The sequence below is a fragment of the Antedon bifida genome, chromosome 6 (assembly GCF_963402885.1).
Source record: "Antedon bifida chromosome 6, ecAntBifi1.1, whole genome shotgun sequence".
Classification (NCBI taxonomy): domain Eukaryota; kingdom Metazoa; phylum Echinodermata; class Crinoidea; order Comatulida; family Antedonidae; genus Antedon; species Antedon bifida.
Genome location: NC_136231.1, coordinates 6,984,875 through 7,012,857, shown reverse-complemented (window position 1 = coordinate 7,012,857; position 27,983 = coordinate 6,984,875). Strand labels below are relative to the sequence as shown.

Genomic DNA, 27,983 nt, shown 5'->3' with positions numbered 1-27,983 from the left:
ACACTAGGCAAACTAAAAAAATAAGAAAAACAAAAATAAATATAGGAGGCAGCTACTAATAATTATTTTTTAGTTTGATAAAGATAAGTAAAGTTTATAAGTACATGTTTACATTTTATATGTTACAGCGCTGACCACCGTCAGGCCCACCCATAGTGGCCAATCTGGCATGATTATGCTATCTGGCATAATTTTGACCCATCTGTCATCTAGCATAATCTGGCATAATTTAAAAAACCCAATTCTACAGCATATGTACCACGATTTAGCATATTTTCTAGCATATTTCTAATCTAGCATAATTTGCCCGAAAACTCGAAAACTTTTTTTTTTGCTTCCCACATACATAAACATACACCGCCCTCTGATACATTGTTTTTGTACTATTTTGGCCGTAATTGTGCCTAGCATAATCTGCCATAATTTTGTGCTGCCACCTAGCATAATTTAATTTCCATCGCTGGTCACACTGGCCCACCATGGTGTGCTTGAGGCGAGAGAAATTAAATAATATGGGACCTCTAGGGATAAATTTCATAAATATAGATGAACCATACAGATTTTAGAACACATATTGTTAGGCCGACTTATTTTAGACATGGCCTAACATGCATAAATGCCAATTTACACAGACGAGCGGTATATTGTCCCACGTAAAATCTGTATCTATCCTGAGCGGAAACCGCCCTGTTACAACCCTAATGCGTTTTCTACATTAGCGGTTGTAACACGCCCGTCCTCCCAACGTTGTGTGTAAATGGTCATAAGGAATAACAGATTCTATATTTTTCTTACCGTTACCGCTCGTATGTGTAAATTGGCCTTACGATATGCAAACATTTACCTCAACCATGCCTCAACCAATAAAATAATATAATAGTGTACATTGACATATACTACTCTAACTGACCCACAAGCCGCAAACTTAACGGAAGTATATGTTATACTCCATTGACTCCGAAACTTCATAGTAAACAATTTTTTTTAAACATTCTTCCTTCTTCTAAGAGTTATGGCGAATGTGTTCATTTATTTCCGTGTTTTAATTCAGCTGGTCGCCATTGGAATTCACAATGGTAATGTTTTCTGTTTTTTTTTATTGACTTTTAGAATACGTAGGACAGAAAGGGATCGCAGCAGTAGGGGTAGGCCCTTACATTTCCCTGGTTATTTCATAGTGGTTGCATACAGTATTATATAGTATTGACAACCATTATCATTCCAATCGTTGGTGATAGAATATAAATATTAATATTAATAGCTAGTTTAGTCATTTAAAGTAAGGTGAAAGATTAAAAGCTAAGCCAATGTTGCCGGGATGTAAATGTTTGCAATCGTCGAGTGTCATCCGCAGATTTAAAACCACTTGGCACAGATTATAGGATATCTAGTAGTCTGTCCAAGGAGTATAGTTTAGGCACACTCGCCGTTCTCTGTGGTACTCAAGTATCCAGAGGTAACGATCACATTAAAAATCTTTAATCTTCAGGTCGCACGCATGCGCAGCAATCAAAATATAAATACGGAACACTAAATTAAATTCGACTATGTAAGGAGAATTCATACACAAAATCCCTGTCACGTCACATGGAGCTACACATTACAGGGAGGGGAGATGTTCACTGGGTATTAAATGTGAATTTTTTTTTTTTTTTTTTATATCGATGCCATACACATTATTTGTTTTATATATTTCACCATTAAACGTCTACTCAGTTATGTCTATTTTCATTTAACATAAACATAAAAATGAGAAGCAGCACTATCTGGCACTGTTGCCCGGAACATTGTTGCCTCTCATACTATTACTGTATATCCATCAAAGAGCTGTTTACCGAAACTGATTGATTGTGCATTTGTATACAATTTTAAATGTTTTACCTGCCATTTTACAAGATTTAATTGTTTTCTTTTAACGTTCTGCTATTTTTAATATATTTAATATTTATATATAATTTTTCTATTTCACATTGTAACTGGACTCATTATACTTACAACCAATTTTAAGGGGTTTTTTATTTCCATTTTCAGTCAGTCCTTTATTTTCTTACTTTTACTCATGTTTTTTTAATTAAATAAAGATTGAATTGAATTAATAAATCCTGACAGGATCATCGTTCCATGGTCGTCTAACAAATCCCCTATCACCGAACAAACATTACCCTATCCTAGAGCACCACCACAAAACATGCTCAAGAAGTTTACAAACAGTCGACATATTTAGCATAATTTCCAGCATACCCGTAGTCACAATTTTGAACAATTCAGTCATGAATACCACGATCACCAATCAAATGACAAATTGGTTTATTAAACTGTGTTTACACGATCGCCTATTATAATTCTACTGCGGCCTATCGCCCCCCCCCCCCCCCCCCACTCATCATATAGTCCCGTTTACACTGGATTGTAGATTGAATTGCTAATGTATTGTACATTTTTTAAACTTCAAGAATCATAATCAGGTGTATTTTTTAAATTGTTTTTCTTCTTCAGTTACTACTTTTTTTATTGGCAAAAATAATTTATAAAAGAAACCAATTATTTATTCTATTGAATTGTAGGTTTTGTATCTAGTACACATTTAACAGTTTTTAACTTTAAATCACCCTTTGCTAATGGGGGGGAGTGTACCAATGTTACCCAAGTGAATATAATAATTCATTATTACCATTAAATATCATTTATTATCAATTCCATTCAGTAGAACTAATTACTATAGCATGTGTTACGACCTCTGTTCACGAAGTTTGATTCAGGTAGACAACAACAAGACTACACACAATATACTGCTTGTTCCTTATTTTTATTTCCTCCTTTAAGCTGTCAAACATGTGATGCATGTAGCTTGTGGGTTTCAAAACCTATGGTCTTTCTCCGCGTAACAATTTTATAATAGCATATTATCAGACGCCTATGACAGATGGTCTCATCCTTGCGACCATTTTATGTCTCCAGGCCTCCTACAACAACCTTAGGCGCGCACATGTCTTATTCCCAAAAACAGGGATCATCTAAAAAACTTGCACATGAACGAAAAACAATGTTGAAAATGAAATGCGCCCTCTATATAAATATACATATATGACCTTACACCTAATGCAAACTCAAAGTGAGCATTAGCAAACACCTTAAACAATAAACAAACATACAATTTTCGATCTTGATCAATTATAAATTCTATAATAACCTGATAAAGTTTAGTAACATATAATCCATCATATCTTAAACAAACAATAATTAAAGGCAATATAATTGGATTATCTTTTAAGCAATTTCTACAATTTACACCTCTCCATCTGCTTCAAGCAGTAGCACAACCTTGGTAATAGGTCTAACCAAAGTTGATGTTTGGGTTTTCACCTTGCATGCTCTGACAACACCGTTATCTCCAATGAAGACTGACTCCACTTTAGCCATAGGCCAATGCCCTCTAGGACAATTATCCTTCAGTATTACAACATCTCCGACACTTATGTTTTTCCTTAACCGGTGCCATCGCTGACGTTCTTGCAATGTTGTTAGATATTCGTTTTTCCAACGCCTCCAAAACAAATCCGTAAGGTATTGTATTTGCCTTTATCTTGTAACTATGTCTTTTTTGACAAATACTCCTGGTGCATAGCCTACTACGTTAGCTCCAATTAACAAATGATTGGGGGTTAATGGTTCCAAATCATCCGGCGTGTCCTGATTGATAGTAAGTGGGCGACTATTCAGAATATTCTCTGCTTCACAAAACAGAGTGCAAAGCCCTTCATCGTCAAGCCTTAACGGTTGTTCCTTCAATACACCGTATAACACCTTCCGTAATGATCTTATTAAACGTTCCCATATGCCTCCAAAATGTGATGCCGCTGGAGGGTTAAACTTCCAATCAATACTGTTTGCTAACATCTTCTCCTGAACCTTGTCATGTTCAAAACTGTTAAGGGCCTGTCGCAATTCGGTCCTTGCGCCTACCAAATTTGTTCCGTTATCTGAAGTAATGGTCTTGACGCCATGACCGCGTCTAGCCAGAAACCTTCTCAATGCATTTATGCATGAATATGTAGTCAAAGATTGGGCTACCTCCAAGTGTACGGCTCTGGTTGTAAAACATGTAAACAATACACCATATCGCTTCAATACTGAGCGTCCTCGTTTTATCTCAAACGGGCCAAAATAGTCGATGCCTGTATGAGCAAATGGTCTACTCCCTGTGGATACTCTGCTAGATGGAAGGTCGGCCATCTGCTGTTCTTCGGGTTTTCTTTGGTATCTTCTGCAAGTGACACATCTCGTAACACATGCTTTCGCAACCGATGGAAGCGTGACAATCCAAAATTTCTTTCGCACCTCGTTGATTAACTGATTCCTGCCACAATGACCTGTGCGCTTGTGAACCTCGTTAGTTATCACCTCTGAAAGACGATGCTTCGGCAATACAATTGGATGCTTGGCATTTTCGTCCAACTCCGAATTTTTCAATCTCCCTCCAACCTTCAGCACACATTTATCCAAGGTCGGGTTTAATTTTGCAAGGCAACTAGTTTTCTTCACATCCCTTTGGCCCTTCAACGCATCAATCTCTTCGTTGAAAAACTCTTCCTGTACATATCTGATCAAGTCTATCTCGGCCTGTTTCATTTCAGTTGCTGTTATCATTGGTGTTACGGATTTGTGGGACAAGTAACCTATAAATTTAGTCCACCATACGACTGCCTTCTTTAGTTTGTGATAGGAAGAGTACCGCTTAATCAGATCATTCATCCAACGGTTTTGTTCTACTACCGTAAAGATTTCCTTTACGTCAGGATCATCAATTTTTAATGGATTACCTTGAAATAGCTGTGGCCATTCCGACGGATCTCTTGTGAGGAACGCCGGCCCTCGTAGCCACATAGCAACCTCATCCTCATTTTTTAGATTTATTCCTCGAGATGCAAGGTCAGCTGGATTGGTTTTACTCCTAACATGACGCCATTGATTAAGTTCCGAGCCCTCGTGAATCACGCGTAGCCTGTTTGCCACGAACACACTGAATCTCGTATTTCTATTATGAATGTAATTCAAATTCGACGTCCATTTCTTGTCTTATAACTGCTGCACTTTTTACACCAACTGTCGCAGCGGTCAATTCTAACCTCGGAATAGTTTGTTTTTTCTTCGGCGAAACTCTGGATCGACTGTATAGCAACGTACATCTATTGGATCCGTCATCTAATCTCACGTATCCCTTACTGGATGCATCAGCAAATACGTGTAGTTGACATTTGCAATGTGCATATGTTCCTAACCATCTAGGAATCACAACCTCCTTGAGAAGTTGTAGCTCACTCCACCACTTTGTGCATTCTCCTTGTAATTCCTTTGAGAATGGGTCATCCCAACCGCTGTCCTTCAAACTAAGTGATCGCTGAAAAATGTCCTTTGCTGGCAGTACCACTGGTGACATCAACCCCATCGGGTCAAATACTGAACTCATTACTGACAATAAGTGTCTTCTAGTCCATATGTTTTGTTGCCTTGTCACACTAGGTGTACTCAGTTGAAACACGTCATTCTCCAAGTCACAATTTATACCCAGCGTTCGCTCAGAAGGTTTATGGTTCAAATTAAGTCCCTTTTCTGGAAAGTCCATTTCTAAGGATCCTTGATATAGCTTCTCTAACCTTGTTTCCTCATGTGTAGAGTTATTATAGGCCACAAGTTGAGTTCTGTAAGAAGCATGTTGACTGGCTCTCTCTCCCTTTATCAATCCCCACACAATCCACCCAAGCTTGGTTCTTGTTGCATGAGGTGCGTCTTCAGGACCAGTCTTGATCTCGAGGGGTATGTAAGCTCCTGGAATCTTCATACTGATCAGCAGCCCAACGTCGGCCTCAATATAGTTGACTTTCACTCCACCCAGATGGGCCCACTTATCTATTTCTTCTTGCGTGGGTATTAAATTCCGCTCAATAGGTAAGTTTTCTTTCGAGAAGGCCAAATGAATCGTCACATCATTTTCTTTCCCAGCCAAAGCCTGTATTCTTATATTCTTCACTAACTTCGCGGGGGCCGTATGTGGCACGCCCATCGTTTTGAATGAAATTGAACCTTTTGTTCCGCCTACTCCTAATTGTTGCATTAACTTATCTGAAATAAAAGAGATGCTACTGCCTGGGTCTAGAAATGCATAAGTTGTTACTTGGCGCCCATTAAGCTTTACCAAAACTGGTACGACGGCCAGCGCGTAATCTGCATCGTCATCAACGCAAGCTGATGCCAGGTCGCTACTAGCTGGTACAAATTCTTTCGACGTAGTAGTGAGCTGACTTGCTGACTGCACAGTATTACCATCATCTCTGTGAAGAATTGTGGGATGTTTCTGGTTGCATTTTTTACATTTACTTCGTCTACTGCACTTCTTCAATTGGATACGTGTCCCTTTCCTAAGCAACCATAACATCTCCTTTCCTTTGCCAAGAAGTTAAGTTTATCTTCTCTGTTTAGTTTTGCAAACGGTGAACATTTTCCTAACCAACACCCAGAGTTTGCAATACGGGCATACATTCTCTAGGTCCTTGTAAGATGTTTCTTCTACGCTTGCGAATGCACCGCTCATAGTATCCTTCTTCGTATATTTTGATGGGGTCTTTCCCATTACCTTCTCATCCTTTATCCTACCAAATGTTAGGTTGTCCAGTATCCTAGCCTGTGTAGACACAAATTCCACTAAATCTCAAAAAACAACTCGACGGTTCTGCTGGATAGCATCAGTTTTGGTGCGCCATTTTTCACGCATCTTGTATGGAAGCTTCTTGATAATTATTTGAAGGTTAGTGGTAGCATTGAGTTCATCCATATAGCCCAAATCTAACATTACATTTTGACACTCTAAAAGAAGTAATGAAAACGTTGAGATTCTACCTCCGTCTTCTGCCTTTATCTCTGAGACACCGTTAACTCTTTGAAGATATGATTCCGACAATTTAAACTTATTACCATATCTTTTCACGATGGCTTGTTTAGCTTCCTTATAGCCCTTTTCTGGTTCCATATGCATAAAACTCTTAACAAGCTGGTTCACCTCTCCTGCAGTAAACTGCTCCAGGTAGTAAAGTCTGTCTTGATTATCAGGCACCTTTTTCTCCACTTCATGCTCGAATGCTCGAATAAACCTATTATAATCTGTTGGCTGCCCACTAAATGGAGTCAACTCCCTCTTTGGTAAACTGGTGGTTTTTATAAACTGCATGAATGCATCATGAATCGGATCCTTTAAATTAATAGCCGCCTTTGTCTTGGGTTGCACAGTTGCACCACGCTGACTAGGTAGCTTTTCTTCCCTTACAGCATAATCTTCTTCATTGTCATCTTGTAATGGTGGCATAGAACTATGAGTGATGCTAGATTGAATATAATCTGCTACTCTTTCTTGACTATTTCCTTCAGGAAAATCCAAGTCTCTCGATTGCCTATAATTCTCCTCTTCCTCCTCCATTTTCTTTATTTCCTGTTCATAAACCTGTAATTTTACCTCGTTCATAGTTACTTCAGATTCAAGTTCTAATCTTTGAATATCTGCAGCTAATTCTTGTTTCTTTAATTCAACATCCCTTTTTGCCTTAGCTACTGCCAGGTCAGCTCGTGTTTGTGCGGCTGACAACCTAATGGATGCAGCAGAGCTAGAGCATACAGAAGAACCTTTGGAGAGAGGCATTGTTACGAACAAATACAATATCAATTAAATGAGTAGCACAACAGTAATTGAAATATTGTGTACAATATTAACACTAAATTCCTAAATGCAATAAAAATCCTTGTGGAAAGTAATTAAATTACAATGCATATATATAATCAATGATAAAGTCCTTGATAACAATATTTAGATACGGTTCTTTCCTTGATATCTTGGTTCCCTTAATAGTACAGTATCTTCACAGCAAAGTATGCAAATTCCTCTTGGTTCCTCCAAAGCGAGCCTATTCACGCATCAAGAACCTCGATTAATTGCACAAATCTTACTTGACCTTTGGATATCCAACGTACATAAAGCCTCCTGTTGCACAACAATGCACCTCCGATTTGTTTGTCTAGATTGACTCGTAGACACAGGTTTTGAAATGTTACGACCTCTGTTCACGGAGTTTGATTCAGGTAAACAACAACAAGACTACACACAATATACTGCTTGTTCCTTATTTTTATTTCCTCCTTTAAGCTGTCAAACATGTGATGCATGTGGCTTGTGGGTTTCAAAACCTATGGTCTTTCTCCGCGTAACAATTTTATAATAGCATATTATCAGACGCCTATGACAGATGGTCTCATCCTTGCGACCATTTTATGTCTCCTCCTACAACAACCTTAGGCGCGCACATGTCTTATTCCCAAAAACAGGGATCATCTAAAAAAAAAATGTATTAACCTTAATCTTTAACAGACGTCTGTATACCTGACCAGGATAGATAACTGGTGGACTCAGAGATGGGAGAAATGCTGGTAAATTCTCCAAGTCTAGAGCAGGAAGTTGAGAGCATATTCTGGAAAAATGAATATTCAGGTCTCTTACAACATCATGTACTGGTAAATAACAGCTTAATACGATTGTGTTAGATTTAGGCTTTTGCTTTTCCAGTAATTGTTTGGATCTTTTTGTGCCATTTGCGTGGCTCATTATTTCTTAAGGCAGCGATTGATTTTGAATAAAATTCGGCCTTGGCCGATCTGATTTTATTGCGGACCTCATTTCTATAGAAGCGGAATTCTGTGTCTTTTCCTAGTCTATAAGCATTATGTCGTTTGCAAATCAATTTCTTTATACCAACATTAAACCATGGCTTGTCATCCTCTTTTAAATGTGATACCACGATAGGAAAGCAATGTTCTAGAAGAGAAGTCTGTTGTTAAGTTACTGGGTGTCTTATTACAAAAGAACATGAAATGGGATTATCAAGTTAATGAAATGATATCCAAGTCCTCTCGTCGTTTGTTTATGTTATATATTTTAAAACGATATGGTGCACCTCGGGATGATCTTGTTTTCACCTATATAACGTACATCAGGCCCTTACTGGAGTATGCTAGTCCCTTATGGCATTCAGCAATCACTAAACTGCAATGCACCCAGTTGGGATTTGTTCAAAAAAGAGCCTTTAAGATCATCATCGGATATAACAACTACACAGGGTATCAAGACACTTTAGAAATCTTGAATGTAACATCTTTACAAGACAGACGGTTAGGTGTACTTGCCAAATTTGGAAGCAGTCTGGTGACATCTGGGCGTTTTACTTCGTGGATACCTGAGAACATCAAGCCCGAGAGGACTTTACGTTCCTTCAGCAAGTACAGTGTACCTAGATGTAGGACTAACCGTTATGCGAATTCAACTCTTCCTAGTGCAATAAGACTTTTAAATAAATAATAATACAGTAATTGTATTGATCCTTGGATTAATGACATTTTTGAATTTAAATTTTAAGAGGACTTTATAAATAATAAATAATAAATAATTTTAAACTTGTATATATTTCTGAATTTCTATTAATTTGATCTAATAATAATCATTAATTTTAAATTTGTGCATATTATATTTTTGTTTTAATTGGTTTTGTTTTTATGTCAATTTTAGTATAGGCCTATTAGTTTTATATCTTTTTCTTTGTTGTACCTTTTGTAAACTCATAAGATTTTCAACTTTTGTTGCATTTTGAGTGTTATACCAAATAAATAAAAAAAAAAAAAAAAAAAACAATGTTGAAAATGAAATGCGCCCTCTATATAAATATACATATAGGACCTTACAGCATGTGATAAGTAACCTTAGTACACTCAGAGCATTAACATTAATAATAATAATAATTATGTAACCCTAATAAAATTGTTAAATATTTATTTTCTTATAGGTTTTGCAGCTGGTACACATTTAACAATTTTAAACGTTGGCTCACCTTTTGCTAATTATGAACAATTCCAATGCTACCCAAGTGAAGCTGGTACGACAATAACATTAGGAAGAGCATTTAAGATAGCGAGCCGCTCTGATTCTACTGCAGAACAGCCTGGGAGAGTTCATAGTGGATTTCCTAATGCTAGAATATTACCTATTCCTATTGGAAGTGAAAATGCGTTTGGTGCTTATTACTGTAAAGGTGTTGTTGGTGGTGAAGAAACTATTGTGTACACTACAATCGTTGATACTCAAACCGTTCAGGATTGTAAGTAATTCTTTCTTTGTATAGTATAGCAATGTTTATAGGTTTTTATCTGCAACACACATCATCGTATGTTCCAAATTGAGGTTTTCTAATTATTCTTCCTACTCCTCACACAAATTATTAAATGACAAAACTTATTTTAATACTATTCCAAGAGATTAATTAAACAAATCCAGGCTACTTTCCAAAGTTACGTGTTCCAATTGTTTTTTGAAATTGGAAATGGCACCCCGAAGAGGTGGTTAAAAAATCAAACAAAGTTAGCCTTCATCTATGTTGGTACACATTTTTAGAGTCGTGAACTAATTGTCTAACATATCTCTACATCCTTATTCTAAATCATAATGCACTTTGCAAAACGTTCGTGAGGACCAAAAGTATAAATCTGTTATTATGTAAAATCAGAAGTTAGTAGAGTTGTTCCATTTTTAACTTAATTTCAGCCGTTATAATACCAACAAACCACAAAACAAGTATCACAGCTTCAATAGGAGATAGGGTCACTGTATCATTTGATGTAGAAAGTAATCCTGATAATGAAGAATTAATCTGGAGAAAGGATGGTGATAGGCTAGATAACTACAACTACCTTTATGATCAATCAAGCGTTACATTTGAAAATGTTGGACTTGAAAATGCTGGAATGTATGAACTTCATTTTGAAACTGAAAGAGAGCAATTCCAACATTCATTCATTGAACTGATAGTTAGAGGTTAGTGGTCATGATTCCACATTCATTGATAATCGAGGTTATTTCCTATTCATGGAATGCATTATAATAAATATTATTCCGATTAATTCCAAACTATTTGTCCACTAACGTGTTTTGCAGTAATATCATAAATTACTTAAGTGAGAGAAGGAACCCGTCTTTGTATCTATGACTTTAACTTGGCATTCCTTCTTGGGCCATTTTGCAATTTTAATAAAGCTATTCACTCTGTAATAAAAACACCCAAAAACTTATAAAAAGACAAAATTAAAGTTTAATTTTAACCAAAAACCATTGTCCGACAGACAATTTAAATATTTTGTTTTTGCTTTAAATTACATTTATTTTAGTTTAAATATTTTTTTTTCGATCCAGTTTTTGGTCAAAGTGAATATAGTCTATTATGTGAAATTAAACACCTAAACTATTACTTATCATATAGGATGCACATCTGGTCGGTGGGGTCCTCCTCGATGTACAGGTTTTTGTAATAAGTGTTACAATGGTGGCGTATGTGATGATAAGACGGGTGACTGTATTTGCCCTGCAGGTTTTAGTGGAGACAACTGTATAACCAGTAAGTATGAATATTCAAGCACAAAATGTTGTTGAATTTGAACAAAATTACCATTTTGAAGGTTTTACAGAAACTAATTCAATATTGATTTAGCAATAATTTGTTTCTAAACAAATATTGTATTTTTTTTAACCAGCGTGTGGTGGTAATCGACTTTTACCTAATTGTGAATGGCGATGTACATTTAGAGTTGATACCAAAGCCCAATGCAAAGGTTCTCAAATCTGCCTGCCTGATCCATATGGATGTGACTGTATAACTGGCTATACTGGTCTGAAATGTTTAACAGGTAATGTGATATCATAATAATTAGATGAAATAATAAAATGTATTTTTAGCAAACAGTTTACCAAAATTAGAGATTGAGAAAAGAGGATTTTGAAATTTATTAACACAATATAAAATATTTTGTAATTATAATATCATTGGTCAGATGTTTTTCCCTACTCTGATGTAATTTGTACTTCATGCTAAGTACATTGAGAATACTTGCGAAAAACTACGCAAGTAATTCTTGGGTGGGACTCGAACCCACGACCTCAGGATCACTAGCCGTTACGTTACGACGCGTTGCGCGATAGCCTAACTCGTCACCGTGACGACTTCAAATCTAGTTCATCCGAAGTAGGCCTACTTTATGAGATAGTAAATTTTTATATAGTTATCTAAATATTTTATAGTAAGTATATAAACTCTGACTAATAAATATAATAATAATAATTTGAATGGAGTACTAACTGATTTCACGGCTGTTTAAACGCACGTAAAGCGTGACATTTTAATGTGTTAATTAATATTTCAGTTTCACCGACTGAGGGCTCACTACTTTATGTCACTATGAAACAGCCGTAATTTAGATCGTTGTTATGTGTATTATTGTATTTCTTCTATGAATAATGAAGAAATTAAATTTAAATGAGTTAATATCTAAGTAGGCCTAATACAATTAAATATAAAATTGGAATTATATAAAATGCCTTGGTCAGTTTTACATATTCAACACAGCATTTTAAATTAGTTGTTTTTTTATATTAAAATACAACTGCAAAGGGCAGAGGCTATGCATTTTGCGAGAGGGAAACTATTGTCAATGCTTCGCGGACCGTGTTGGTGGTGTACTGTATAGTTGAACAAACAAGCAAGTCATTAGCACTCTATTGATGATAATTATTCGTGAATAAATCAACAAATAATTCATTGATGCTGATAGAATTATTTAGCAATTGTGTCGAAAGGGGGTGGATCTGAACAACCATATTAGTGGATAACGTCCCTGAAGCAATAATAATATTGCAATATAATAAATAAATACATACTGTTTACAACCTCCAGACTGTGCAACTGGTAAATTTGGTGCAGGTTGCAGTCAAGAATGTCACTGCAACCCAGGTGGGTGTAACCAGTATACTGGAGTGTGTACATCTGGAGGATGTGCTGATGGATGGTCTGGAACTAATTGTCAAGGTATCAGTACAGAAAATATGTATTACCATAATGTAGAACCTAATATTTTATTGCAGATACTGATTACTGATGTTATTATTGATAAAAACTAAATATTAGAATGACAACATCTGTACCCAAACAATACAATTTGCATTGTCTGAGAAAACATGTATAAATGGTAATCTTATTGTAAACTTTTATAAATTATTATCTTTTAACAAAAACCAAAGTTTGACTAAAAGCCAAAATTGTGTTGTAGTGTCAGAAGCCAAAAAAGGTACTGTGTTTCTGTTACTTGCTCGCTATAAAATATTATCATAATTAATGTAACTAGCATAATAAGTTTGTATATTACAAACACGATGAAACAACTATGTACAGTATGTAAGTATACCCGTAATGTAATTTCATTATCCGCAAACGCCAGTATCTCCCTAATACGCACTTTTAATAATACACCTTTTTTGGATCATTTATTATGGTATTCTGGTATATTTATGTATTTTTACAAACCGTATACATTTTTTATTGTAATTATACAATTGTAGTTTTTCGCTCTTTACAGTTCCTGTAGTCTGTCCAGTTGGTTACTTTGGTGGTAACTGTACTTCCATTTGCCATTGTAAGGACAATGTTGCCTGTGATAAGGCGGATGGTACTTGTAGTAATGGAAAATGCGCTGAAGGATACCATGCATATAGCAACGCATACTGTGAAGGTAAGTAACGGCAGTAATACGCTGAAAGATACTGCTTTACATATATTAACATCATGGAGAAACTAATATATAACTAAGTAGAAAGCCAGATCAACTGGAGAAAGTGCTCGATACCATGGGTAGAGCTTAATACAATAATTGTATTGTATATGTCTGTGAGAATGAGAAAAAGTAAAAAGTCGCCCCAAACCGTGACTCGAACCCGGACCTTCTGCTTGATATGCAGCTGTGCTAACCATTAGACCACTGTGGCTTTTATGGTAATGTTCAAACTCGATTGGATATCGACTCTTTAACATTCTCGGCGTGGTACGGCGGAACAGCTGCACTAGCCCATCAATTGTACGCACGTACACCAGAAATCAAATTGATACGCCCTCTATAAATAAAATGTATATCATTACTCTTTTTTTTATTCATAAAATTATTAATATTTTCTCTTTTTTCTTGTTTTTATCTTTATTAGAAACAAACAAACCTTATAATAGGTCTACAACAAAATGACAGTGATAGTTTCAACAAAGTATTGAATCAGAAATGTTTTACTGTGTTCAGTGGTATATTATTTATAAAACATGAACACAAATATTTCGTTACTGAGTGGATAAAGAATATATTAAAACATTGTTCCTCTTTGCACCCATCTTCTTCCCCATCCCTCAACCCTAATGAACAACAAATTGGACTTATTTTGTGAGAAGATTTTCTTTCGGAAGTAATTCCCAGGGTGCCAATTTTAGTTTGACTACATAAATCACCGTGTATATTTATTCGTTCCTGTAAACGACAATGCGGTACTCCAGTTTCCTTACGCTGAATTTACTGTGTATTCGAGACCCATCTGGGCACGACCTAGATGGTACGCAAGCGAAGGGAGCGTACCATCTAGTCTCAAATTACTCTCACTTATCGTTATTATCCTCATTTTAAAAGTCTGATTTATATGCAGTTCAAGGAATTAATTAATTCTTGTTATTGTATTGAATTAATTGATTAAATCACCAGTACCAATCAACATTTTAATAATAATAATCATAGGAGGAGATAGGTAAATGCGAAGCATCCTCGTATTATTGTGTGCGGGTATTTTTCAAGATGGACATCAATTAGACAGTGTATACCACGATCCGAAAACACCCCTATTTCAGGAAAATCGTTGAACCTAAATTCGTTTTAATATTGTCAATAACTAATTATCTACCTCGATTTAATTAGTAAACAGGGTTACATCAGTGAATAAGCGCATTTTGTAGGATTGTTGTAGGTAATAAATAAATAATTTTGTTTGACAAATCCAAAAGAAATTACTCACATTCTTTAGCTTTCGCCATCTTGTCTGATGGCTTGATCACAAGTGATCCGGTCCACTGCTACTTCCTGGAAATAACAACAGATTTCCAGGAAGTAGCAGTGGACCGGATCACTTGTGATCAAGCCATCAGACAAGATGGCGAAAGCTAAAGAATGTGAGTAATTTCTTTTGGATTTGTCAAACAAAATTATTTATTTAGGGTTACATCAGCTGGTTAAAATCAGTACCGAAAGTACGAACTTTATATACCACCGAGTAAACATTCTAGAAGCAACGCACGATTTACAGAATGTTTCCCTTACGTAAATGTATATATAGATGATGTATAAAAAAAATACGTATTCATTGTATTTGTAAAACAATGCATCATTGTTTTGGAAGTACACTTTAAATACATATCTTAAAAATAAGTATATAGGAGAACTTAAACAAGACCATTTACATGGCTGTAGTCGCGTGCTCAAGTTAGTGTTTACCGACCAACTCATCGACCGACCGACCAACCGACGACATAGTGAGATCTAAAAATACAAATATACAGATTAAACAACCTCTTTATTTAATTTATTTGTTATTAATAAGAATGTGAATCAGGAACATATGGCAACATGTGTGAATTGACTTGCAACTGTGATTCAAATTCTTGTCATCATGAAACTGGATGTGATGGTGGATGCAATGAAAACTGGTTGCCAAACTCTTGTACTACAAGTAAGTGCATGATTGATAAGGACAGGTCACTCTGCACATCTCAAGCAACAATATTAAATTTGTACCAAATTTTGTTGCAAATTGTAATGTTGTAAATTTCTATATGTTGTATTAATGCTATCGAAATTGAATTTAACATAAATTTGAAGGGGAATAAGTAAACAGTTTCACAAATGTTGCACTGAATGATTTTTTGATCTACCTTTAAGTGCCTCATTTGAATGGATATAATAAATATTATGGAAATTGTTTGGATTGACACACGCTATATCAAGAAAAGTATTTTAAATAGAATATTTCATCCTCAACATGCCTTCATTGACTACAAAACTTATATTTGTTTAGGAATCACTTCAACAAGCAATGTTAAAGTAAATCTAGGACAAACAACAACTTTTCAATGCAATGTTTTTGGGGATATCACAGATGTTAATATTACTCTGCAAGCTGATTCTGTACCAGTTGCTGAAACTAAACGTGTACAATCTGCAACAAACACCACAGTTTCATTTTCAACAGTAGCTAATACAGGAATTGTGTACACATTTAGTATTTCAAAGGATTCTTTCATAATACCTCGTGCCCATACAGTTGATCTGTTTAGTAAGGATTGTTTTCAACTTTTCATTGATTTTGATAACACATTTAAATGTATCATTTTACTGGATGGTTTTATATCACATGCCAGGTATTATTCTTTTCAACACTATTGTTGCTATTAAACAATTTGAGAATTGTGTGCAACACAGTAGCCTAATAATCAGACACAGGAATTGAGTATAGATTTACTATTTCAACTTCTCGTACTCATACAGTTGATCTGTTTAGTTTTTATATTACATTAATCATAATGCTGTTTGATTTGTTATTATATGTCAACACCAATTTTGTAGTGATTATAGGAGGAAAAGAAAGTGTACAGATTGTTATACTATGTTTTTTCTCTAGGTTTACCTACATATACCGGAAGACCAAGTGTGACATCAGTCACAGGTTCATCAGTGGAATTGACATGGCGTGAGTGGGATCCAGAACGAGGTGATTCTGGTGATGGGCCTATTGTAGGATATGTTGTGTATTACTATGACACCACTTGGATGGAAATACCACAAGTCAGCCAAACTTCTTCAGCAACAGTTACTGGTTTAGATTATGAACAGAGTTATTCCTTTGTAGTAGCAGCTGTAAGGGAGGGTGAAGGAGGTAAAGGTTCACTGGGAAGTAAAAGTACATCTGTCAGAACACTTTGTGGAGGTAAATAAATCAATTTTTTTTAAATAGTAAACAAAATAAATATATATTTTGAAATAAGAAGTTGAGTAAATTTAATGACTTAATTTATTTACGTTCGATTAACCCGCAACAGAATTAAGTGGAATTTATTATTTAGATTCATTCTTTTTATATTATTTTATTTGTTTGGTTGTAAGTAGAATAGACGTAAGACCTAGTCAGATTTTGTAACCCAAATTGTAGGATAACATTACAATTTGTGGAAATAATGTTAAATATATAATATAATTTAAAATGTATTGCTGTACTCCATCGTTTGGAAAACAAAGTATAACGTGGATTTTTTTCCTGATGAATTGATATTTAATAATTGAAATTTATTTTATGTTTGTATTGCTTTATTTACATGCTTTTGTATTATATTATTTTAGAACCATCACCACCAGATGTCAGTACAAGTCGCAGTCTCGAGAAGCCAAAACAAATTGAAATGTCATGGAAACCTCTAACAGTATGTATCTATACAAGGAAAAAGAATAATATTTTAATGCTAATTAACATCCATACATATACTGCCTGACTTTTTGAGTATTAATTTATCTATATGATCTGAATGTTTCAACTTTGAATGACAAAAATAATAAATAATAAAATGTTTATGTCATGTTGCAAATATATATCAGTATTTCACACTTAAACATCCTGTACTGTATTGACTCATAAGGCTTAATTGAACGATTTTAATTGGGTGCATATATGAGAGCTTTGTATTTTATTTATGTCTTAGATTGATGAGGCAAAGTGTTCCACTGGCATAGTGTCTTACACAGTGTCTTATAGACTTTCAGATGGGTCTTTATCAACAAATCTCACCACTGAAACACTAGCGTACACATTAGAAGATCTTGAAACATACACAGAGTACACCATATCTGTAACAGCAACAAACAAAGACTCTATTGGTATACCAAGAATCATAATTGAATATTCACCTGAGGAGAGTAAGTTTTTCTTAACTCATTATTTGATTTTATTGATTGTATTTCTGTGTGCAGTGTAGGCCTAATAGATTTATATATTTATAGTAATAGTTTCTTTTTATTACTCAATTTTACATTAGTCGAATAATGTTTGCATCATGGGGAGTCAGTCAAACAGAGTTTTGCACAAACGTCCTAATACTACGCACCGTAGTCAAATGCTTTGCTCCACTTAATTTCTTTGTAGTTATAGCCATCAGCGTAAGCTCTAAGTCTAAACACCGATGATTTAGACGTCGTAAGTTTGAATCCCTATTACAAATGAGAATTCAACCTCACACACACACACACACACAAGTTGAAATTAATATCCATGTCCCTAATTCATCAACAATTTTCTCTTCACTCTGCATAACATTCCATTCTTTCTCCAAAAAAACATAAATGTATTTTACTGAAATGTATGTTCACATATCTTTATTATAAAACTAATATATCAGGCTAGACGAATATATAAATTACTGCTTTATCTATAGTTATTCTATTTCTATTTTCTTTTTATTTGTTTACAATGTAATGAATGTACTTGTATCACCTTTCAGAGCCTCCAGCTCCAGAAGTCGAAGCAAGTCATAAAAAATCGTATCTCGTAGTATCTGTACGGCTGTCTCCTTCGGTTACCCGCAATCTCTATGGAAACATGATTCAATATGATGTCAAATATAGTTCAGGTGACGAATGGGGGATTCAACAAATTATTTTGAATGAAGGTGAAGACATAATTGAAGGCTATAGGATACCAAATTTAGACACAGGAGATTATGAAGTTAGTGTAAGTACGGTAGTCACAATAATATCATTAGTTTTCTTCCTCTTCCCTCTACTGACTGTCAACCATTTCAAAGTGTTACACCTTCTCTCCACTTCCTCCTGTCTTGCACATATTGTTCCAACCTTCCTGCTTTCTTTGACCTTCCCCTTTCTATTCTACCTCTACCTTCTAAATGCCAAGCTCCCTGGTTCATCTTCATTTTTTTCTTAGAATGTGTGCTATGGAAGAAAAAGTCAAAATATCAACGAATTTGTAGCAATATTCACTTTTTGTAATATATAAATCCAATTTTACTAAATCTGTGGAAAAACATTCAAAAATAAAATCAACAGTGGTTTGGAACTTGTTCCGAGTTGAACTTGGAAAGTTTGATTGAAAATCAATATACTTATAATATAAATAAAGCTAACAAGAAATGGATGAATGTGAAAGAACAATAATTTAATTATATCTTAATAGCTACTGTATATGTAAGCTTGTTATTAAGTGTTCTTTACAAATGTACTGTAGTAACAGTAATATTTTATAGTTATTTTATTGATATTTCAAACAGTATTTAAAAAAAAGAATTGTAATTTTATTTGTTACTGATGGTCGCCCCACGAAAAAGAAAAAAAAAGAATATATCCAATCCATCTCAAGCTACTCCTCATAACAACTTCCACGATCTACATTCCAGATCAATATGTTTCGTGAGCTCCTTTGTGTTCATCCTTTCTGCCAGCTTAACACCACATATCTTTTTTATCATTGCGCTTTCTGTTCTTCTATAAATTCCTTCTTCATTTCTCCAATAATTAATACATAATTATTTCAAATTGTGTCTCCTTATCCCATTGATTATTAAAATATTTAATTTATAGGTTTGTTATTATCTACCAAATATTATATCTTTCAATTAAGTTCAAATACAAAAGGTCAACTGTGTGAGAAGCAATCATTACAGAAATTATTTGTTATTCAATTTACATATACATATTCATATTCATACCTTTATGTGTGGCACACGTAAATTTGGAAAGGGAAAACATATAGTTATATCAAAATCGAACATAATGTCAACGATTGCATTGTTATCATTTGCATGATCCTGCAAATATAAAACATACAGTAGTTGGTAAAGGCTTAAAGTTTCTTTCCGGTCTTGTTTGTAAAATGTTTATCCAGAACATGATGTATGATGTATTATATTGTTTTCCATGCATTAGTTTTCTTGCTTTAAAAATTGACACCGTTTTGTTTACAATTATATAGTACAGTTTACAGTATTGAATTTATGCCGACACTTTCTCGTTTATTAAACAGGCTAGAGTTGTCAATGGCGCTGGAGCTGGAAATTGGAGTTTCTCGACAATAGCTATTAAAGGTGTGGTTTATTCTATACAACATTGCTTATAGACCTATTTTATAAATGCATATATCATATTTTACAAACTATCTTTAATACTATTTTCATCATGATATCCATACTGTTTACAATTACAGATAAGTCAAATTCGGCAATAATTGGTGCTGTTATTGGTATTCTATTTATCCTTTGTATTGCTGTTATTTTGATTTTCTGCATTATTCGGTAAGGATTGTTGTTGGATAATAATTAGCTACACTTTTTGCTCTTAATGAACATTATTATGAGAAATAATTAGAATAAAATATCTTATGATGTTTATGAGCAGAAAATCGCATATAATGTAAATACACAAAACACTGTAGATATTGTATGGCTATACATATTTTGAGATATAGTTCATTAATTGTAAACCAGTAAAATAACTAACCTTTCGAGACAGTTTCGTCAATCTGTGAGCTAGACTTCGTCAATTGTTGTGTGTTGTTACGATGCCACTTGCTAGATGCTCTTGGTGTGTAACCCAGGAGACCAGTCGTCGTTTATCAATGAAATATCTCAACTAATCGAATCCAAAGGAAAATGTTTTCACTAAAAATATTTGATTGACTTGTACGAAATAGTCTCATTGGTCTACTGATATTGATTGATTTTTCACGCTGCTGCTCTAGCCCGCTACGTCAGTAGAAGCTAAAGCAAGCAGCAGTTATAGTTCTATGGACGACAGTTTTGCGAAAATGGAAACTCCACTATAATTTATTGATTCCAGTTGGTATATTCACTGTCAGATATTTATTATCGAAACAGTCCATTAAAGTTTGTGCTTGTAATAGGATACTTCACACTTGAAATATCTAGGGTGATGAAGTAACCCCCAGACTTGACCTTAGCAATAAAATTAACTAAAGTGACAGAAATTGAGTATTCACTTCTGTAACAAAAAAAATATTTATTCACATATAAAAAGAGAAAAGAAGCCCAAAAAACATTGTCTGACAGACAATTTAAGTATTTGTTGCTTTAAATTACATTTTTTCAGGTAAAATAACTATTATGTGACAATAAAATGACACATTCAAAAACATTTGAAATAAAAAACATTTTTCAATAAGCGAGAAGCGCTTTTAGTAAGAAATAGTTCTTGTTATAATTTATAAAAACTTTCAAATTCATAATATTATTATGAATTTGAAAGTTTTTACTGTATGATTATAATATTTCCTAAATTGTTATATGTTTTTTGTATCATCTCAAATCAGAATGACATTTTTAATTTCAGAAATCGCAAACGGTCTTCTAAAAAGGAAGATACATATATGCAATACGCAGGAAATAGAAATGATTCAACAAATGATATTTCAGGTACAGGCAACAACAGAATGAATAGTTGCATACTCATAGGATCATACGGCCCAATAATAAAATAGAATCCATCCTTTTACCCGGGGACACTCCTGTTTAGGGAAACTCCAAAAAATACACATTCATGAAACGAGTAAGGGGCAAAACACCTTTTAACACTTTACGGCTTAAGATGTTGACTTTGCTAGTTCCCGAATGTGTCACTGTAATAACTATTTTAATATTATTATTATGGTGTAGCAAGATTCAACATAGGTTTACTTCAGTTGCAGTTTTAGAAGCTCCTTTTGTTTTATTTTGCATAGCTTATGTCTTATTGTATTATGATCACACAAGTAATTTCAAGATCTATTTTGTAATTACGTTCTATTTTTATATCTAACTAAAAAGGTCAATTGTAGTAAATGTTACCTTTTTATAAATACCACTTCACTCTTAAAATACTTTTATGGTCATGGGTAGTTGATACAGACGTGGTATATCAAGATCAAGACATTTGTTGATGCTGTGTACTGTAGAATAATCGACAAAAATATTTCATTGGTATAATGAAAATAACTATAATGACAATCACATCAGGTCTGCACATTCACTTTAATTATATTATATGACAGAAAATAGCCAATCCTACGAATGTTTACGAAAACCAATTGAAGAATCAATGTATGAGGCTATAGAATTGGAAGCTAAGTACTTATCAGTTATTCCCGAAGTATCTGAAAACTTTGACGAAAGATTGTATGAGAACGTTAAAACCATACAACCAATTGGCATGAATGATCTCCCAGATTTTGTTGCCAAGAAGCGATTGAATCTACTGGATGGTCTTCTAAAAGAATATGGGGTATGTTGTTTTTTGTCTTTTTTTTACATGATTGTAATGCAATAAACTTATCTATTATCAGTATAGTAGGCCTAACCTATATCTGTATCTTCTGTTTCTTTATTTCTGGTTGTTTTATTGTAATAGACTCTTCCAAAAGGACAGACTCATCCATGGGAAGTAGCTTCACAACCATCAAACAGCTCAAAGAATCGATTTAAAAATATTTTTGCCTGTAAGTATATATGTTTAATATTTTTTTCACTGCTACGTAGTGTGTTGGTTGGGAAAGGAGGAATGGGATGACTAATAGGAAAATCTACCAGAGATACAGTATATTGCTCTTGTAAACATCTACTTTTGTTGAACTTTTTACTTAAAGATGATCACTCGAGAGTCACTCTTGAAGGAAATGGCACAGAATCTGGATACATTAATGCTTGCTATGTACATGTAAGTAATGTGTTACAAACACTCTCTTTCCAAAGTAAGGACTTCAGTAAACTTTGCAAATTCTTTGCTTGTAAATGTCCAAGATAAAGCATGCTCAACATAATGTTGACCATTTTCAATTGCTTAACATCTTTTTCGAAAGGTTACAATATATGAATTTATTATTGGCATAACCATTAATATACCAGAATGTCTTGCCTCTGTCAGTATATTGAAACTGTACTAACCATTTCAATTGTTTATTTTTCTAGGGATACAAGCGGAATAATGTTTACATTGCAAGTCAGGGTAAGTTTTAAAATATGGTGAAAATTATTAGTATTCATTATAAATAGATATTTTGCTTTTATATTTCATAATTAAAACATATTTTAAATTCTTAATGTTATCTTAATCTTATATTGTTGCATGTAGTGTAAATTATTTAAACATAAACTGGAACCTCAATTAACCAGTATTGCTATTTGTACTATTTAATTTCAGGACCTAATAAGGTTTCGTTGATTGACTTTTGGCGTTTGATTTGGCAAGAGAATATCGCAACTATTGTGATGTTGAGTAATATTGAATCGGATAAGGTAATCATCTCTTCTGATTGAAGATCGATTTTTATTTTGTTTTTTAGTTGCTATGAATCATGTATAGTAAAATAAGATTTAAAATCAAGACAAATACTTTTAGGCCTTTTTAATGAAAATTATCAATTAATTTATAAAATAAAATACAAAATAAAAGACACTGAGTCACCAAAGTAAATGCGTTATTCTGCTACAGTGGTTTGTGATTAAAAAACAATTCAGAAATCAGTAAATACTCTTAGTCAATCATTAATTACATCGAATCTATCAACATATGTATGTAAAATCATTAGCAAATCCTCTCAATCGATACAGTGTTGCAGACCTTTCGAACTGTTTGTTACTTTCAGAAAGTCTGTGAGAAATATTGGCAAGATAACATGGGTCCTGTAGCTGAGTATGGAGAATTTAACGTTCTTCTAGAGGCCATTGAAGGCTATGCAGACCACAAGATTCGGTACTTGAAAGTTTGGAAAGACGTATGTATCGTAACGATATTGTATACTAATCATACTGATCTTATGATAAAAATGTTAATTTACCAGAGTAAATCATAAGTCAATTAATATATGTTTTTAAATAGTAAAAGCCCCTAACGATCAAGTATTTCATTATTATTATTATTATTTCATTAAGTAAATTAGGGCTTGTCTACTGGGAAAAACTGCGTGGCGTTGTATTCGTATTTTTATTTATGTTTTTCTAATCCTATTATATGTTGGGACTTAAATCTATATATTTATCTTTGTAATCAAATAAACAGTTCTATAGATTTTATTTGTATATCTGTATTTTTTTCTGATCATACATGCATATAGTTTGTAATGAAGTCTGCTGATTTACCGTATATAAACGATGTCCAAACATCTAAGAATATATTACAAGGTTCAGGCATAAACTCTACTATGTATTTCTATTCAGGAAGTTGACTACAGATGCATCAAGCAATTTCATTTCACAACTTGGCCAGATATGGGCGTGCCACCTTCTGCGAATGCTGTACTAAGATTTATCAAAGAGGTAAAGTGCAGTGCCACGGATGCTCCAGCTCCTCTCTTGGTTCATTGCAGGTACTTATTTTATTAATAACAAGTTGCACTTGCATGATAAAAAAAAATAGATATTATAACATTTAAAACATCAAAGAAATGTTAAAATAAATTATAAAGCCTATACCAATTAAACCCATTTTCCTTACATTAATTTTACAAGGCTTTCATGGAAAAAAAATATACTAAAACTATAAATCAATGTACGAGAAATAGAATTGTATAACCATCCTCCTGAACTAATTTTTTAAATATTTAGTGCCGGTGTTGGAAGCACAGGAACATTTATTGCTATCAACAGTATGATGGAAATGGTTGATAAAGAACAAAAGGTTGACGTTTACAACTATGTACGTAAACTAAGAGACCAACGAATCAACATGGTGTACACACCTGTAAGTTTAAAATAATTTTATAAATTGTAGTGATACACAATCTTCCCATTACATGTTTTAAAAGTAAACTTAATGCAATGAAATACAGTCATAGTCGTAGTCAACTAAATCATGCTTTGTAGACTTTTTCGGTTGATAACAAAATGTTAACAAAATATAATACAAATATTATTATCCATTAACGTAGATGTATGTGTAGACCCACGTAATTTATAATAAACAACAAAAACATACACATCTTTTTTCTACATTTTTTGGTCAAGTTTTTAGTAAAAGACAACGTACTCACAACACTATAGTTGATCAAAATAAAAGACATTGTTTAATACGTTATTATCATATTATTATCATTATTTTCAGGATCAATATGTGTTTATCTATGATGTCCTATTGGAATACAGCTTTTGTGAGGATACTGCTATGAATGCAAGTAATTTCCAAGAACGTCTCTCTGAATTAAAGCGTATTAATCCGCATACCAATACGTCTTATTTGAATAAGGAGTTTGAGGTTGGTTGAATAATAAGTCAATGTAATGTTTCAATTCAATTCAAGTTAACATTCATTTCTTTCAAAAAAAGAACATTTCTTTTATTTTACAAATATTTTATGAGAACAAAACAGACTGGAAAAAAAAGAAGTGTCTTAAAAAATGGTAATATATTTCTTTGAGTTTTGAAAGTGGCAAGGTCCCAACAAGTAAAATCAAAAGGAAAAACCAAGATAAACTTGTGTTGAGCAAGCCAGAAACTTGTGTTTATAATGTGTTATTTTTTTAGATTCTACAACTTGTGACTCCTCATCCTGCAATGGATCACTGTAAAACGGCACTTTTACCAGAGAACGAAAACAAGAATCGTTTCTCTGACGTTGTACCAAGTAAGTATATTTCGGAGAAAATCATACCAACGTTTAAGTTGACTTAAAAACTTACCCGACTCTCTACTGTATAGCTTGTGTAGTATTATACAAATGTCTAAATGTCATATGCCTGGTTTCCAAATAATGGTAGTAATTTTCAATTCTAAAAACTATATCAGCATTTTTTCGACCTAAATGAGAAATTCCATTATGCTTTTTCTAAACTAATAGGCATAAAGGCCAATTTACACAGACGAGTGATAACGATAATAAAACTGTAGAATCTATTTTATTCCTTATGACCATTTACACACAACGCAGAGCGGAAACCCCCGTACAGATTCTACGTGGATAAACTACGCAGTTTTCCGCTTACCGGTACCGCTCGTTTGTGTAAATTGGCCTTAACGGTGTGGGGTGTTTTTTTTTCTAGTTGATCGTTATCGTCCATATTTGCTGACACAGAGTTCTACTGGAGGAAATGCATATATCAATGCGTCTTTTGTCAATGTAAGAAAACATATACAATTAATATAGTTAATACAGATCTACAGCACAAAGTGATACATAGAATAAAAAAGCATCTAATTATTAAAATTGCAGGGTTACAAGAAGAACAATAAGTTTGTAGCAACTCAGATGCCTTTACCTAACACTGTTGAAGATATGTGGCGTTTAATATTTGACTGGAACGTTCGTTCGGTTGTCATGCTCAATGACATGGATTTAAATGATCCGGTAAGAATTTTGAATATTTTCTCAATATTATGTTCTCCTAATAACACATGTTTTACTATATCCTAGTGGCTGCTGCTTATATATAACTACTAAAAAATGATCACGAGGACGTCAAGCAACATCATGTGCAAATGAAATGGATTGGATCATGATTGGTAGAAGTATCATCATCAGCTCTCTGGACAGAGAATTGAGGCGTGAGAAAGTGGCGAACACTGCAGCAGCAGGATTCGCGACACCAGACTTATAAGCATGTTTTCCCATTTTTTCATTAAAATATTATCTTAGCTGATTCATATATTCCTATTTATAATTAATTTATAGTCTTATGCTAAGTATTGGATGGATGAAGAAGGTGCTACTGAACAATATGGTCCTTTAGTTGTTACTTTAACATCAAATCAATCAAAAGGAGCAATTACTATTAGAGAATTCAGCATCACTAACAATAACAAGCCGGTAAGCTATTTGATATGTGTTTGTACTTCACTTCTATAACTTTTGGTCAAGTTTAATCTTACTGATGTAGGTTAAAATATACACAAATTAAATGCTAAAATACTTGTTTCTACAACTATGGTTCAGGATAATATGTCTACAGTAACGATGTATCAAGTATATGGATGGCCAACTAGCCAAGACATTCCAGAAAATCCCATAACCTTATTAGAGGTGCTGGAGCTGGTTGGTAAGAACCAACATGAATATCATCATGGCAGTCATCCAATAGCTGTTCATTGCAGGTATGACCTCCATTATTGATCTTCTCACAAACTTTACAAGGCGCAGTATTTCATCATACACAACATTTAGTTGTATGTTAACAATATAACGTTGATGTATATGTACCAATAATGCACCTTTTTCACTTTACACATTGAAATTAATTTAGTAGCTGTTCATTGCAGGTATGACCTCCATTATTGATCTTCTCACAAACTTTACAAGGCGCAGTATTTCATCATACACAACATTATAGTTGTATGTTAACAATATAACGTTGATGTATACCAATATTGCACCTTTTTCACTTTACACATTGAAATTAATTTAGTTTGTATCTTTTTTCTTGTAGCAATGGTGTTGGTAGGACCGGCATCTTCTGCACAATAATAGAAATTGTTGAAAGAATGAAACTGGAAAATATCATTGATGTCTTTCAAACGGTTAAAAAAATGCGGACAAACAGACCAGGTTTAGTTCAAAATATTGTAAGTTTATTTTATTTGATTTTTGTCCGTATAAGTAAACCGTCCTCACAAACCGAAAAGGTCTAGTTCAATGCATTTAGCATGCCTACGAAAATGGTGGTAGTTTCGAGTATTCTCACTAGGTCCAGTTTCAGTAGTGTTTCGAGGCAGCGACGTATTTTTCTGATTTAATTACCAAAGATTACCCAAGATTTAATGTTCAAACAATAGACTGAAGTTTCATCCTTTGTAATTAGTTTAAATTCCTCCATTTTATATTTCTTTTGCTAATGGTGTCTATATTAGTTTTCCCTTAGAAACTTTGTATAGGCCTAATATCTTAATATTTTTCTTTTTAAAAAATATAATAGGCCTACATATTGCTGTACTTTGTTGTTGTAATGCTCAATACAAACTAAATACAATATATTGCTGTATTTAGTATTAAACTAAATATATAGTGATATTATTAAGATA

The 27,983-nt window shown here is 33.7% G+C and overlaps 2 protein-coding genes across 3 annotated transcripts in view; both read left to right on the top strand.

Moving 5' to 3' along the window:
* LOC144844130 (receptor-type tyrosine-protein phosphatase epsilon-like) overlaps positions 1-27,983 on the top strand; it is a 40,797-nt gene that overhangs the window by 12,055 nt on the left and 759 nt on the right. Inside the window, exons 1-27 of one of the 2 annotated variants that reach the window (XM_078700871.1) lie at positions 11,675-11,766; positions 12,810-12,941; positions 13,489-13,641; positions 15,536-15,664; positions 16,010-16,267; positions 16,613-16,918; positions 17,329-17,408; positions 17,685-17,898; positions 18,480-18,709; positions 20,015-20,075; positions 20,195-20,282; positions 21,337-21,419; positions 22,034-22,263; positions 22,390-22,477; positions 22,625-22,695; positions 22,947-22,983; positions 23,179-23,273; positions 23,624-23,752; positions 24,195-24,343; positions 24,582-24,717; positions 25,078-25,227; positions 25,497-25,596; positions 26,012-26,088; positions 26,182-26,316; positions 26,641-26,775; positions 26,902-27,059; positions 27,392-27,527. In XM_078700871.1, the coding sequence (XP_078556997.1) occupies positions 15,562-15,664; positions 16,010-16,267; positions 16,613-16,918; positions 17,329-17,408; positions 17,685-17,898; positions 18,480-18,709; positions 20,015-20,075; positions 20,195-20,282; positions 21,337-21,419; positions 22,034-22,263; positions 22,390-22,477; positions 22,625-22,695; positions 22,947-22,983; positions 23,179-23,273; positions 23,624-23,752; positions 24,195-24,343; positions 24,582-24,717; positions 25,078-25,227; positions 25,497-25,596; positions 26,012-26,088; positions 26,182-26,316; positions 26,641-26,775; positions 26,902-27,059; positions 27,392-27,527 (3,249 nt within the window). In that variant the 5' untranslated portion in view covers positions 11,675-11,766; positions 12,810-12,941; positions 13,489-13,641; positions 15,536-15,561. Of the gene's footprint in view, positions 1-11,674; positions 11,767-12,809; positions 12,942-13,488; positions 13,642-15,535; positions 15,665-16,009; positions 16,268-16,612; positions 16,919-17,328; positions 17,409-17,684; positions 17,899-18,479; positions 18,710-20,014; positions 20,076-20,194; positions 20,283-21,336; positions 21,420-22,033; positions 22,264-22,389; positions 22,478-22,624; positions 22,696-22,946; positions 22,984-23,178; positions 23,274-23,623; positions 23,753-24,194; positions 24,344-24,581; positions 24,718-25,077; positions 25,228-25,496; positions 25,597-26,011; positions 26,089-26,181; positions 26,317-26,640; positions 26,776-26,901; positions 27,060-27,391; positions 27,528-27,983 lie in introns of those variants that run through there. The other variant, XM_078700870.1, reaches the window with a different exon arrangement.
* On the top strand, positions 949-11,521 carry LOC144844148 (angiopoietin-1 receptor-like). Its single transcript, XM_078700897.1, has 4 exons — positions 949-1,076; positions 9,876-10,187; positions 10,631-10,900; positions 11,343-11,521. Exons 1-4 carry the CDS (start codon positions 1,013-1,015, stop codon positions 11,510-11,512), a joined length of 816 nt encoding a protein of 271 aa, XP_078557023.1. The 5' UTR covers positions 949-1,012; the 3' UTR covers positions 11,513-11,521.

What these genes read in the sequence shown, in the direction of transcription:
- LOC144844148 (XM_078700897.1), top strand. Translation starts at nt 1,013, where the DNA reads ATGGCGAATGTGTTCATTTATTTCCGTGTTTTAATTCAGCTGGTCGCC. An exon ending in TACTCAAACCGTTCAGGATT is followed by an intron (nt 10,188 to 10,630) that starts GTAAGTAATTCT and finishes ACTTAATTTCAG; the next exon opens with CCGTTATAATACCAACAAAC. An exon ending in CATTGAACTGATAGTTAGAG is followed by an intron (nt 10,901 to 11,342) that starts GTTAGTGGTCAT and finishes CTTATCATATAG; the next exon opens with GATGCACATCTGGTCGGTGG.